The 15,091-nt window shown below is 45.4% G+C and overlaps 1 protein-coding gene across 4 annotated transcripts in view; it reads left to right on the forward strand.

Annotated features, from left to right (window-relative positions):
* Positions 1-15,091, forward strand: part of LOC124711153 (histone-lysine N-methyltransferase eggless-like) — a 352,937-nt gene that overhangs the window by 136,098 nt on the left and 201,748 nt on the right. For all 4 annotated transcript variants that reach the window (XM_047241057.1, XM_047241054.1, XM_047241056.1 and 1 more), the window contains exon 4: positions 6,910-7,053. In XM_047241057.1, coding sequence (XP_047097013.1) covers positions 6,910-7,053 — 144 coding nt within the window. The remainder of the gene's footprint in view (positions 1-6,909; positions 7,054-15,091) is intronic.

The following is a 15,091-nucleotide window of genomic DNA, read 5'->3' on the forward strand; positions in this document are numbered from 1 at the left end:
TCAACATTGAGTTGTTGGTAGTAACTCAAATAAATTAGCTCATGGTGGGAGATACGCACTCCCTTCTTGTAGTTCCTGGAGCACCATCTTCAGATACCTCGACTCCTCACACCTGACCAGAGAAGCAGCATCCTCTTGCAGCTTCTGTTGGTGACAGGCTCACTTTAGGGAAACCTTCTCTTCGGGAGAGTACCCACCAGCGACCTAACACAGACCGAGGAGCCATGGAATGCAAGTCAAAAGGTCCGTCTATTTTCAGATTTTATTCTCATGGTGATTAAGCCCTTAGAAGAGTCCCTAGTTGCTAAACTAGTTAATGAGAAAAAAAAAAGTTTTGGAATGGCTGCTCCTGTGATGCTGGATATGGCAGGCTCCCCTCATGCCATCAGACTCAGAACCTATGTTCATTAATGTTGTTCAAATCCCACTGGTGACTGACTGTCTTCCTGGCACCTCATGCCTAACTGGGATGCTGTGGACATGATAAATCAGTAGAACAGCAGTTGGTATTACTGTCACCTGCCAGAAACTGCAACAATTAATGCCCTACTGCTCAGTGATCTGTGCTGTGCTCCAAGAAACACATTTCACTGATAACCATCGGAACTCCGGCAGTGACCACCATGCCAGTCCACCTTTCCCGCTGCTGGGTGGTGCCCACGAGCTTAGCTCTTGACCTGAGTAGGTGATACCAGAGTGGACACTCTGCACATGAAGCTTGCTAACCTTCAAGCTTCTGGCCCTTTTCCATGGCTGTCTCTCCAGATAGGAATGATTCTCTCTCTGCTACAACTTTTGCTTCCTCACTCTTCCCTTCTGTGGCCATTCCTTGGGAGGAGGGCTAGGCCTCCGGCTTGGGGTGGAACCCTTTCCTCCCATTACATGGTTTGTTCCAGAACAGATGGGGGGGGGGGGGGGCCTTCTGCTGCTGCCAAACTTCTCTCTTTTGTGGAACACATTGAAGATAGGTTTGGGGAAGTTGTCTCGCTTAGCAAAATGTGATCTGCCTCCTTACTGGTCAAAACCTCTTCTGCCAGTCAGTGAGCTTCACTTTGTGCTTGTAGCACTTAAGATACATCCCTACGAACATTATTCCTCATCAGTCCTTAAATATGACACAGGGAATTATTTTATATAGGGCCTCTTTCTTCAATCTGATGAGGAGCTTAGGACTAACCTGGCACAGTGCGGCATTCATTTTGTCCAGTGAGACCAGGGAGGTCCTAAGGATAATGATACCGGCGCTTTTATCCTGGCTCTTGAGAGGGATACCCTTCTGGAAAAAGTCAAAGTTATGGTTTAACATTGCAACGTGAAGCCCTGTATCTCACCTATGCACTGTTTCTAATGTCTCCATTATAGTCGCATGTCTTCACGATGTGAGTCGACTCCTATTTGCGGGGACTGCGGCTGCCCTCTCCATGTGGGGAGTCCTTGCATCTTATGCCCAAGTGTGTGAACTGTTCTGGCCCACATTCTTGTCGCTCGTCAGATTGCCCGATCTATAAAAAGGAAAGGAAGATGCAGGAATTCAAAACTCTCGACCATCTATCCTAGTCTGTAGCCCAACAGAAATTCGACAGTCTCCTCGTTCGACCTATACTTGAGTATTGCTCATCAGTGTGGGATCCGTACCAGATCGGGTTGACGGAGGAGATAGAGAAGATCCAAAAAAGAGCGGCGCGTTTCGTCACAGGGTTATTTGGTAACCGTGATAGCGTTACGGAGATGTTTAACAAACTCAAGTGGCAGACTCTGCAAGAGAGGCGCTCTGCATCGCAGTGTAGCTTGCTCGCCAGGTTTTGAGAGGGTGCGTTTCTGGATGAGGTATCGAATATATTGCTTCCCCCTACTTATACCTCCCGAGGAGATCACGAATGTAAAATTAGAGAGATTAGAGCGCGCACGGAGGCTTTCAGACAGTCGTTCTTCCCGCGAACCATATGCGACTGGAACAGGAAAGGGAGGTAATGACAGTGGCACGTAAAGTGCCCTCCACCACACACCGTTGGGTGGCTTGCGGAGTATAAATGTAGATGTAGATGTATCTCTAATGTCTGCCTTTGCTTCTGATGCATCATCTCCTCCTCCTCCTCCTCCTCCCCCCACTCCCTCCCCTCCCCCTCCCTCCTGTCCCCCTTCCCTCTTCTCTTCCCCCTGAGAGCCCTCTTTCCTAGTGTCTCCACTACAAGCAGTCTGTTACTTCGAGTTGGACGCAGAACACATTCTCTGTGGACCTAGAGATCGCTTGTTTTCTTTTGGATCCTGATCTTGCTGCTACTTTCTCCCTTCATGACTACATCATATTTCACTCTTCAAAGAAGAAGAAAATGCATAGGTGTCGGGATGATATCTCCCCGCCCCCCCCCCCCCCCCCCCCCCCCCCTCCCAACTTGCTCCCCCACCCCCTCCCCCTGCCTACCCCCCACTTCGACATCTCGTGGAGTATTGCTCCCTTCCTCTCATCAATCAAGGTCCGAGCTTACATCCAATAAAGTCACTCCATCCTTACCGACGACAGAGACTGACTTGGCACAATGATCGATTCTGACTCATTCGACATCCATCCGGGCTCTTGTTCTACTCTCCTCCAATCAAACTGTAATGGTTACTATCATCATCTTCCGGAATTACTGCATCTTCTTTCTCTCTCTTATGTAACTTGTGTTGTATTACAGGAATCTCATTTTACGGATACTCATTCACTGAATCATCTTGGTTTCCAAGCCTTCTGCCAGAACAGGGTCGGTGCTTTGCGAGCTTCTGTTGGTGTCTGTATGTTGGTCCCCATGGACGTTTTAGTTTCTGGGTTCCTCTTCAATCTGCGCTGGAAGTGGTGGCAGTTTGGATGCATTTAGGCGGCTCTGCAATAACAATATGCAATCTTTATATCCTCCCTGACTAGTGTCCTACCCTTCCTGCTCTTCTTGCTCTCCTTCCACAGCTCCCTCCTCCCTTCCTTCTCTTTGGGGATCTTAAAGCCCGTAACCCTCTATGGGGTGGTACTGCGAACACTGATGGGGGCAGGATTGTGGAAGACTTGCTGGTAGGGCTTGATCTCTGCTTCTTCTACATTGGAGCTCCCACACACTAATTGTGGCACTTGACATTTTTTCGGTCATTGATCTTTCTCGTCCATTGATCTTTCCATCTGTAGCCAAAGATTCCTCCCCTCCATTCAGCGGGGAGTCCACAACCATTTGTGCGACAGTAATCATTCTCTGACTGTCCTATCTTTTCTTCAATATCATTCGCCTGGATGCCCTTACAGGTGGGCCTTTACCGGTGGAGATCAGGATGTCGTTTCATTGGCTGCCATCCCAGTTGCTCCAATGCATGACGGCATCGACGAGTCCATAGAGTGTTAGACTGATGTCATCTTTTCGACAATTGCCTCAGGGTTTTCTGTTCCTTGGGATCTCGTTGATGTAACACTGCCCCTTAGTGGACCCCCGAAATTGCTGCAGCTACTAAAGACTGCTCTCATGCCGTCCAATGCTACAAACAGCATCCCTCTCGCGAGCACTCATGTCCTTTAAATGACTTCGTGCCCAGGCCCATTATCTAATTAAATGCCAGAAGCAGATTTGAGGGAACAATATGTCACTGCCACAGAGCTGCGTACTCTCTCTTCACAGGTGTGAGTAAAGATCTGGCACATTTTTGGCCATCGTCCTCCTACAGTTGTCCCAGGAATTTCCCAGAATGGTGTTACCCTCCGCAGCCCAAACTGTCATTGATCGTTTTGCCCAGGCCTTAGCATTGGTCCACTATCTGCCCATGTTTCGTCTTCTCAAACACTGTCTTGAATAACTTTCGTTAAGTTTTTGTTAGTTTACCTGAATTCGGCAATCCAAATGGCTATTGCCTGGTGTCACCACCTTGTTGCAGTCTTCTTTTATCTGCACAAAGCTCATTGATACCACATGGTACCACCACATCTGTGGCACCTTACATGAGTGGGGCCTCCGTGGCCTTCTCCAGATTTTCTTTTGTGTTGCAGGTTCTGATTAGTTCCTTTTGTAGCACCATCCGTTTGCAGGAGAGTAGGGCTCTGGAGGCTACTGTTTTGAGTGTCCCTCTGTTTTTAGTGGCTATTAGCAGTCTGATGGTGCCTGTGGGACCAGTGGTGCACCTGCTCTTTGTATGCTGATAACTTTTGAATTTATTTTTGTTCATCCGTGATAGGCATTGGTGAACACAGACTGCAGGGAGCAATACACCAAGTGCAGTCTTGGGCACTCACTCATGGCTTCCAATTTTTGGCTGCCAAGATCTGCATTATGCATTTGTGTCATCAGTACAGTGCATCCCCATCCGGACCTGTATCTTGATGGACTAGTCTCTTGTTGCCTGGTTGACATGGCTTTCTGTTGTGGCGTAACAAGACAGCCACGCCACTCGGAAGTAGCCGAAAGGCACGTGCTAACTCACGCAGGCTAGAGATAGGTCTGAAACAGGTTTCGTAATGAATGCTATAAAGAAAAGTACGTAGCTCCTGGAATACTTAACTTTAATCCATCCTTGTGGTACATCGCTATTGACGATACAAGTGAGACTCTGCAGATACATGCAATGTACAATGAATGGCGCCTTGCTAGGTCGTAGCCATTGAGTTAGCTGAAGACTATTCTAGCTATCTGCTCTGCAAATGAGCGAGGCTTCGTCAGTGTGCATCGCTAGCTACGTCGTCCGTACAACTGGGGCGAGTGCTAGTACGTCTCTCTAGACCTGCCGTGTGGTGGCGCTCGGTCTGCGATCACTGACAGTGGCGACACGCGGGTCCGACATGTTCTAATGGACCGCAGCCGATTTAAAGCTACCACCTAGCAAGTGTGGTGTCTGGCGGTGACACCACACTTTCCCATCAACTAAAGCAGAGATGTTGGTGACACCTAAGTGTTCTTCAGTCACACCTCAGTATTCTTCAGTGCCTCAACAATACCTACTGGTGCATGGACTGTTCTAGTGTTCTCTGGCTCTGCAAAGCATTGGTCCAGTCCTGTCGAGATTATGGGAGTCTCACTTATGGCCCAGCATCACCTTTGACATTACAGATGTTGGACCCAATGTACCATTGTGGGATATGACTGGCAACTGGCGTCTTTTGGACTAGCCCAATGATCAGCCTCCTAACAGAGGCCGGGACCCCACTGTTGCAGGTTCTGCACCACCAACAGCTGATTGATTATCCATTAAGCATCGGCTGCTGCTCGGAGCATCTGAATTCCCAACTCCTCTTTCCAGATACAGACGTCCACCTCCTGCAATGATGGCCCAGGTCTGCGGTTACGATCGCCATCTGCATCCATCCGTGTTTCTCACAACTCCAGCTTTCCCCTCTACTACCAGTTCTCCAGGTCCTCTCATGTACACCTGCGTGGTTCATATGCCGCCTACAGCTCTGTCTTGACCTGTCACAAGGTCCAAAAGACTTGGCTTGCCTGAGGCCCTTGACTACCAATTCTTTGTCACCCTTGGTGTGTTTTGGGTTTCAGAAGTAGTCTAAACTGACAATGGTTGTCAGTCACACTGGTTTTGCTTATGTTCATGTGGGATGTAATGAACTCCACGCCTTGCTGGATGGCTGCAGTGTTTCCACTGCAGAGTTGGTAGCCATCCTTCATGCTCTTGAGCATATCCGTTTGTGCACTGCTGAGTCCTTCTTGAGCATATTCGTTTGTGCACTGCTGAGTCCTTCCTTATCTGTAGTTTACATGCACTTGACCTGGGTTATCCACATCATATCTTTATCTTGACCGTCCAGGATTCTCTTTTTGCTCTCAAACAGTGTGGCCACTCAGTGGTCTATGTCTGGACCCCATGTTGTCTTGGAATCCTGGGGAATGAACTGACTGACAGGCTATCCTCTTTAATCTTCCTGACTCGCTGCCCTTGTGATCTGGTTTTACGTCATGAAAGAGGTTTTTATCGCACACTATGACAGAGGGTGTCTCAGCCTCGTCACCTCATTTAGGGGTTGGGAGGGATGAGCAGTGGCTATCTGGGCTTTGTGATCTGCCCCAGCCCTCACTGTACCCACTGTTTTGCTGTTTTTCCGCTTTCTTGCACATTATGTCTGAATTGGTGTCCTTCCTCTGTTTTTCTGTGCTTCTCTCACCCTGTCTGTGGTACTAGTCTTTTCTGTTTATTGTGTGTTGGGTGGATGGGGGTTCTTCTGGTAAGAGGCTTGCTGTTACAACTAGGAGGGAGTGATGACATTGTAGTTTGGTCCCTTTCATCAGTAAACCAACCAACCAGCTCAACAATCAAATTGCTCTTAAAATTTTTTTTGGGGGCCATAAATAAATGGATCCATAATGCCTAGTAATGGACATGCCAGTTTGGAAAGCTCACTATCTTTGAAAAGAACTGCATGCTAATATATTCATAAAATAGGTGAAATTCATTTAAAATTATTTCAGCCAACTCACTGATGTTGCTGTTGCCTTAGAGAAGAGGGAATTGTTAATAAATAGCTAAAAAGTGGTATTGTATCATCATTTGCAAAATAGCTGCTATGGTTGTAATTTGGAAGTCTGTCACCTATTGCTTGTGGAAATAATATGTTAAACATTCAGATAGGTATAGCTATTTATTCAAATCCAGTGAAAACAATCTGGCAGGCATTATCGAGAATATTGTATACCTTAGTCAAAAATATTGTCTCAATAATATAGAAGGAAAAGACAGCCAGAATATTTGTTGCTTGCCACCAGGGGTTTATCTCAATGGCAGGAGTGTCACTGAATTAAAAATTCAAAAACTTAAAAAGAATTGTGTAATTCAATGACTTACAGGATGTAAATGAAATGCAGTGTGACTCTGCATTTTTAATGAATTTATTTTGTCAATGTTAGGAATGCAGCAAAGTGATTTTTTTCATATTATTGTTATCTTTTGTTTCAGACTGTGTGCTATCTGATGGTGATGCTGAATACATAGTGGAAAATATATGTCCTGTTTTGGAGTCAACTTTCTCCAAGTTTGACTGGCATTTCCAGTTGGAACAAGGCACTGAGTACCTTATGGATGTGATGGACAAACAAGAAAGTAAGAGATATTTATATTTTCCACACACATTCAGGCATAGTCTTTTTTCTGGAAAATGCACGTAACTGAGTAAAGAAAGAATGACAGCAAGTATTCCCCCTCCAAAACATTGTTCTCTGAGTAAATAAAGAATGGCAGCAAGTGTTCCCCCTCCAAAACATTGTTCCCAGTAAAACAGCTACATATGGGTATTGTGAAATACATAATTAATTGGACTATTTGTAATTAAATAAGTATCTTCCATAAAATAATGGAACTGAGAGGAATATCAGGCAAAATATACAAACAAGGTCCTGTATTTTCAGAGAATATGGAACTTTTCCAAGAAGTGAATCACTTTATCTTCCTTCGGCATAAAAATTATTAACTCCTGTGGAGGAGCTGATAAATATGCAGAACCTGCGTCTTTGCAGCTATGTAAATAATAATTAGAGAGGTGTGAGGTGGATCATAGGGAATGTAAACTGATGCAATGAAAAAATGTAGTAAAATAATTTGAGTACAAAGGCTGTGGCTCTATACAATGGGTAGCTGAATGTTAATAAGAAAACAGAAGAACAGTAATTATTGGACAAGATTTTACACTGAACTATGTGAACAGTTTTAACATGGTAGTTATAGGCGGTGGAGTGTTTTGAAATGAGGGTATCTAAGATACTAATACAGGTCAGGCCTGTGCTATTCTCGTTTAAGAAAATGGCAACCTCAGCGAACAATCATATATTAGCAGTTGCCAAATGCTTCATGTGCTGTGTAATACTTTGACTTGTACATTGCTCATTGTTCTCTTTTGTTGTGAGGAGACTGGTCCTCCATGGTGTTAGAGTATGTCTGTCACAACGCAGATGGAATTGGCAAATCATGTGCAGTCTGTAAAATTTCGCTTTCCTGAAAGCACAGAACATTGGTGTAAACTGCCAGCCCTGCAAGAGGGAGGCAGGGTTTGTTCCCTCACAGTGCTCCTCTCCCCTCATGCAGTTTAAGTTACACATGTGGTTAACTACTGTGTCATTGTGTTTACTCGTTGTGTAAACATTAGTAACAAATTATGACTTGAACTTAGACTTCTTTCTTTCCCAAGCAGTGGTTTCTTTGTTAAGCTTTCCAGGCTCTGCATATGAGAAATGATGGATGCTAAATATCAGCTGAGGTACCTTCATCTGAGTTTCAATTTATGGTACTGTCCTCATTTCTTTTGTCATTGTGTGTGTTTACTGTGATGGGAATCACTTGCCTTCTTACTTACTACAACACTTTCATTTTATTGTCTTGATGAAGTTGTGAAATTGTTGGAGGCATGTATATTAGTACAAAATACCATTTTTGTCAAATGCAAAAGCAGCAAAACAACATAATAAGAGTATTCATGCCATGCTTAGTGTAATTCCACTGAAAGTGTAAGGAAAAATATTTAATTTTGTTGATTTATATATTTTTTAATAGAACAAATTGAACAAGGACTAAAGCCTCTGCCAGGTACTTGCATGTGAACTGCAGAGTAGTCATGTCGATGTAGGTGTTGGAGAGATTTTTTGGTGGATTTGACGATATTGTGTTCTGAAACATGTTTAGAAACTTGGTACTATTGCATATGATTGTGGAGATCTGGTTGAAGTTTAATGAATGTCTTACTATTCATGGCTCAGCAGAAAATATAATTTGACTGGAATGTATTTGGTGAACAGTTCATTCCACTTCTAGATGTAGCCATGAGGACACAGATATAGCTATTGCTGTAGATATCAAAGAACGAAAATGAGCAGGATAACATTTACATTTGAAATATTGACATACTTTGGCAAGATGAATAGGTTGGGGACTGTCAGAAATGAAGTTCAAGTCACTCAGACACACTCTGTAAGTACAAGTGTCCAGTATCTCCTCCCAAACCCCAGAGCGATGTCAGTCATATTACGTGGACAAACAAGATATGTCATGAGTATTAACACTGAGAGGTTTATAACTTCCTAGCTCCAGTAGGATTGGAGACTAGTAATAACATTTTTTCAGCCTCTGACATGTAGGCTACCCTGCATTTCAGATGTGTTCTGTGTGAATAGAATTGATGTGCCTTATTGGCCTACTTTGTAGGGCAGCCTAAACATCAGGGGCAAGAAACAAATTATTAGCTGCATATGTGTGGGATTCTCTGCACAACAGTCTTTCTGTGTTGGAGTAACATTGGCCTGCTTCTTCTACTTGTTCTGTAGCAGTTACATGTGTGATGAGCATGGATGGGGAAAGGTGGAGATTGGTGGAGGAGGAGGGGCAGAGGTGGAGTTTGGAGAGGTTGATCAGAGAAGGAGTAGCAGAGGGGGACAGAGAGAGGCGAGGAATAGATGGATGGGGAGGAAGAGATTGATAGGAAGATAGGAAAGGACAGAGAGCAAGAGAGAAGGGAAGAAGCAGATGTATAGGGAAGAGAGAGATAGGGAGAGTGTGGCAGTGGGAAATGGATAGGGAGAGGGGGGTAGTAAGAGATGAATAGGGTGAGGTGGAAAAGAGGAGGTGTACAGAAAGGCAGCAGGAGAAGATGGACATAGAGAGGGGGAGGATGACATGGACAGAAATGGGGAGGAGCAGGAGATGGGCAGAGGAGGTGGGCAGATGGAGTGGGGGGGGGGGGGGGGGGGAGGATGATGAGGAGGCAGAAACGAGGGGAGGCAAATGAGATGATGGCAGAGAGAGGAACGAAGGGCAATAGGAGGATGTGTACCGATAAACAGGAAGGAGGAGACGGTCAGTGGGAGAGGTAGATGCAGGATACAGGTGGAAGGTGTTAATGGATAGTGGGCAGATGGAAAAGGAAGAAGGGGAGGAGGATATGGAGAGAAGGGCAACATGAACAGGAGGAGGGGAATGAGGTCGTTGTTTCAGTGGAGAGGAGACTTACAGACAGATGGTTTAGGAGGGTATGAAGAGCCAGAGAGAGTGGAGAGGAGAAGATGGGCCCAATATGCTGGAGGATAAGGGGAGATGGAGGAGGAAGAACTGGCCACAGAAGGTAGGGAGGAGGAGGTGCAAGAGATACATATGCTGACATGTATGGGGTAAAGCCGTAGGGAAAAGGCTGGGATATATATGCAAAGCAGTCTGTATGTATGCATGTCCAAGAGCTCCTCCCAAACACCCGCAGCGAGTTCAACCAAATGTGGCACTAAAACAGCAAACGTCACAACAGCACTGTGGGGCTCATAACTTCCTACCTCCAGTACGAGCAGATGTATGGCAAACAAAGATTTTTTAACCCATTGGGTAGATGCTATGCATGCAGATGGACATGGGTTAGGGTTGACATAATAGAGTAGGGGATGGACAAAGAGGGAAAAATGGGAAGTGGGGATAGAGTGGTTGGGAGGAATAGGTGGATAGGGAGAAAGGCAGAAATAGGTGGATGGGAAGAGTGAGAGGAGAAGATGGAGAGAATTTAAGTATGTATATCTGTATGCAGGTTCAGGATCTGCTCCCATACCTCTTGTTCGATTTCAACCAAATTTTGCACACCAAAAGCATGCTTCAGGAGTATCAGCACTTTAGGGATTATAACCTTGTAGCTCCAATGGGAGCAGAGATAAGAGAAAAATGTGTTTTTTCAGCCCCTGCCATGGCTGCTCTGCATGACAGGCATGTTGTTGTATCATCATCGTGTTTTGTAGGGGCTGAACATGCGTATAATCACAGCTGGGAGAAGTTCAGATAGATAAAGCTGGGGATGAACAGAGAAAGCGGGGCAGGAGGGGATGGATAGAAAGAGAATTTGCAAGAGGGGATGGTCAGAGAGAGGGAGGGCTGGTGGAGATGGACAGAGAGAGGGCAGAAGGAGGGACAGAGATGGGCAGAAGAAGATAGATAGGAATATGGGGAAGGAGGACAACACCAACAGGGAGAGGGGGAAGGAGGAAGGGACAGAGAGAAGGTGAGGATAAGATGGGTATGGAGAGATGGAGGAGGAGATGAAAGGATGTGAGGTGTGAAGGAGGGACTGTGTGGAGAGGTGGGCAGGAGGAGATGGACAGAGAGAAGGGCGAGGAGGAGAGGGAGAAGTGGAGGAGGAGTAGATGCACAGAGGGATGGATTGGGAGAGAGAAGCAGATGAGGAGATGATGACCAGAGGAGGCAATAAAGAGGGGGGAGGGGGCAGAGAGGTGGTGTGACGAGATGGACAGAGTGAGGTATGAGAGAGAGAGAGATGGGAAATACGAGACGTGAACAATATTTGTCGAACACACATACATACATCAAGTGGACTTCAGTTATATGTATGTAGATAGGTTTGTATGTATGGGATCTTCTCCCAAACCCCTGGATTGATTTTAACCAAATTTGGCACACAAATAGCAAACTTCACAAGTACCAGCACTGCTTTGCCTTGTCAATGTGTTTGGCAGGTCAGCCTACATGTGGGGAGGTGGCATGACTGGGGGGTGGGGGGGGGGTGGGGGGAAGGTTTGAGATGTATATAGATAGGGATGGACAGAGAGAGAGAGGGCAAGAGTGGATGAATAGGGAGAAAGAGGGCAGGAGGGGGTAGATCAGAGAGAGAGGATAGGAGGGGATGGACGGAGAGGGGTGTGTGGGAGGCCAAACAGAGAGAAGGGTGGTAGGAAATTGACATACAGAGGGGATGGAGAAGATGGGCAAAGAGAGGGGGAGGAGGAGTTGAAGCGAGAGTGTGGAGAGGAGGCAGTGGATAGTGAGAGGGTGAAGATGAGGTGGACATAGTGACAGGGAAGAAAGAAACGAACACAGAGAGTGGTAGAAGAGATGAGCGTACACAGGCGTAACTGGGGGAGGGGCTAGCATATATAAAAAACTGTGTATGTTTGTGAGCTAAGTACACACGCCCTGCATTTCCTCCAAAAGCCCAGATCAATTTCAATCAGATTTGACATATAAACAGCACTCTTCACAAGTAACAATATTATGAGAAGGAAAGTTGCTACTCACCATATATCGGAGATGTTGAGTCGCAGGTAGGCACAACAAAAAGATTTTCACACTTAAAGCTTTCGGCCAATGGCCTTTGTCAACAATAGACACACATACGCACTCGCATACTCCATTGTTTGAATCTTCACAAGTATCCACATTTGGGGCTAAAGCCTACTTGTTCCAATATGAACGAAGTTATAGGCAGTCCCTGCCATATAGGCTTCCCTGCACAACAGGCATGTTGAAGTAGTATCCGCTTGCTTTGCCTGGCAGCCTACATATCAGAAGCAAAAAAACTGTTTTCAAGCCCTTGACAGCGTGTGGATGAACATGACATAGAGAGGGTAGAGATTGGGAGTGGAGGTGGGGGGGGGGGGGGGGTAGTGCATGGTCAGAGAATGAGGAGGATGACGGGATAGTGAGAGATGGGTGTGGAGGAGGAGAACAGAAAGAGGGGTGAGGAGGAGATGGACAGAGAGAAGACAGAGAAAGATGGGAAGAGAGAGCTGAGGAGGAGATAGGCAGAGAGGAGGGATGGGAAGGTGGGTGGAGTGGTCTGATGGGGAAGATGGGCAGATAGGGTGGTGAGGTGATTGGTAGAGAGGAGGGGAGGATAAGATGGACCAAGAGAGGGGAAGAAGAGGCGCGTGCATTATGTGTGATACATACATACGTGGGCAAAGACGGGAAAAAGGCTAGTGTATATATATATATATATTGTTAGTTCTTTTTTCCCAATTAAGTCCCTTCTTCCTCTTTTTGTGAATTGCATTTTTAATGTCCTTTAACCTAACTGTGACAGGGATTGCTAGTATATGTGTTTTGTTCATTCTTTTTTCTCCAGTTAAGTCTCTTCCTCTTCTTGTGAATTTAATTTTTAACTTTCTTTAATCAAATAGTGACAGGGAATGCATAATTGATTTTCCACAACTGAGATGTCAACGTTACTTCTGCTGATCTTTTTCTGGTACATTATGTTTGCCTTGATTCAGGGTGTGGAGTTACTTTTTGTTCCGGAGGACTTGTACATTTTATCTTTTATATCCATAGTTCCTATTTCGTTTCTCCACTTGAAAGACTTTTAAATAGTTTTTAAGAGCCAGAGATTCAGAAGTGTTTTATAATTTTGCTGTGAGTCACACTTTCCTGCTGTATTCTAATTTTGGCTGACATGCGTTGGATATGTTAATCTTTTAAAACATTTTTTAGCATAGCTATAAATTTTTCAATTTGTTTGTCTGTATGTATTAAATTTGAATATTCAAACTAATTTCGAACAAGAGCACTATGTTAATGTTCCAGTATAAAAAAAGTAATATCTAGGTTCAACTGTATGATAAATCTGTATTCCTGATTCAACTAGTTTCGTGGCATTAGAGCCTCATCTTCAGGGATACATATTTATTTCATAATAATTCAATATATATATATATATATATATATATATTTTTTTTATTTATTTCATAATACGTTCTAATAATTAAAATGTTTGTCCATCAAGAGGTTGGTAGACCAGTTTAAAATATAGCAGAGTGCAGGGAACATCATCCTCATACAGGAAACCTAAGGCTTAACATCATTGTGACATGAGATTAGTTTGTCTAGGTGGTCACTCATGTTGTCATAGCAGTGTTAAACTTTAGTTTTCCTGTATCAGTCATTTTAATCGTTCTCGTCGTCTTTTTACTTTGCCTGCTCTGCATATGGGGGATACTGTCCTACATTTTAAAGACACAGTGCGGTTTCTGGGCCTAATTTTTGACTCTTCCACCGTGCTGGGATTCGACTGGCCACGGGTGCTTATCGGACAAGTCCCATACCCAGCCTCTGTGCTGAGGCTGGGGAACCGCCACTTACCATCCGGCGGCAGCTCCTGCTGGTGCGCCAGGCTTGTAAGTTTCTTGCAGCTCCCACCTCGCCTGCTCACCATCTTGTTGCTCATCCACCTCTGGACCGCCTTTTTTCCCACCGTCCCCGGGCCACGTTGCCGTTTGGGATCCGAGTGCAACGTGTGCTAGAGTCCCTCGGTGTGGAGTCTGTACAACCCCAAATCCTTGGTTTTAACTGCCTGCCACCCTGGTTACTGAAGAGGCCCAGAGTGATTTTAGATTTATTGCAGTACAAGAGAGATTGCGCTCCTGCCATCGTTTTTAATGCAGCATTTTCTGCCATTTTATCTGAGCACCACGACTATATAGCTGTTTTTATGGATGGGTCGAAACAAGGGGATTCCGTTGGTTGCTCTGTTGTTTTTCCGGATTGTGTCCACAAGGTCCGACTGCCTAAGACTTTTACTGTCTTTGATGCAGAATTGTCTGCGATCTTGCGGGCACTGGAGCAGGTGAGACATTCTTCCTGTCATAAATTTCTTGTCTGTTCCGATTCACTAAGTGCCCTTCACTCATTGCAGCATTTGTATCCAGCACATAAAATAGTCCAGACCATCCAGGATGCCCTCTTCCAACTACAGCGATTGGGGAAGGTGGTGGCTTTCTGCTGGGTTACGGGGCATGTCGGCATTGCTGGGAATGAAAGGGCAGATCTCGCAGCCAAGGAGGCGTGTCTCGACCCACAAGTATCTCAGTGTGCTATACCCCTGCACGCACTTACCTCGCTGTTGAGCTCACGTGTCATGCGTCGGTGGGAGGATGAGTGGCTGGAAGTGACTGACAATAAGCTACGTATAGTCAAGCCCACAACGCGTGTGTGGTGTACTTCCTATCAGCCCCGTCGACGGGACGAGGTTCTTCTCACTCGGCTTCGGATAGGCCACAGCCCTATGACGCATGGCTTCCTGCTCCGGCGGGAGGACCCTCCAGTGTGTGGTGCTTGTGGCGTTCAGGTCACTGTGCGCCACGTTTTATTGGATTGTGTTTTATTTTCTGACCAGCGGACCGCAGCTGACTTGCCAGCGGACCTGCCATCTCTTTTAGGCAACACTCAGATGGCTGTGGTTAAAGTTTTAAAGTTCTGTGCCATGTCAAATGTTTTTACAAAGATTTTAGGGAGAGGATATTAATTTGCTCACTTTGTGACAAGCTCGCCCATATTTTATGTAAGTGGCCAGCCAGTGACAATTTCCTGTGCCATTCTTGTTGCTATGTTT

Source organism: Schistocerca piceifrons, chromosome 8 (assembly GCF_021461385.2).
Source record: "Schistocerca piceifrons isolate TAMUIC-IGC-003096 chromosome 8, iqSchPice1.1, whole genome shotgun sequence".
Classification (NCBI taxonomy): Eukaryota; Metazoa; Arthropoda; class Insecta; order Orthoptera; family Acrididae; genus Schistocerca; species Schistocerca piceifrons.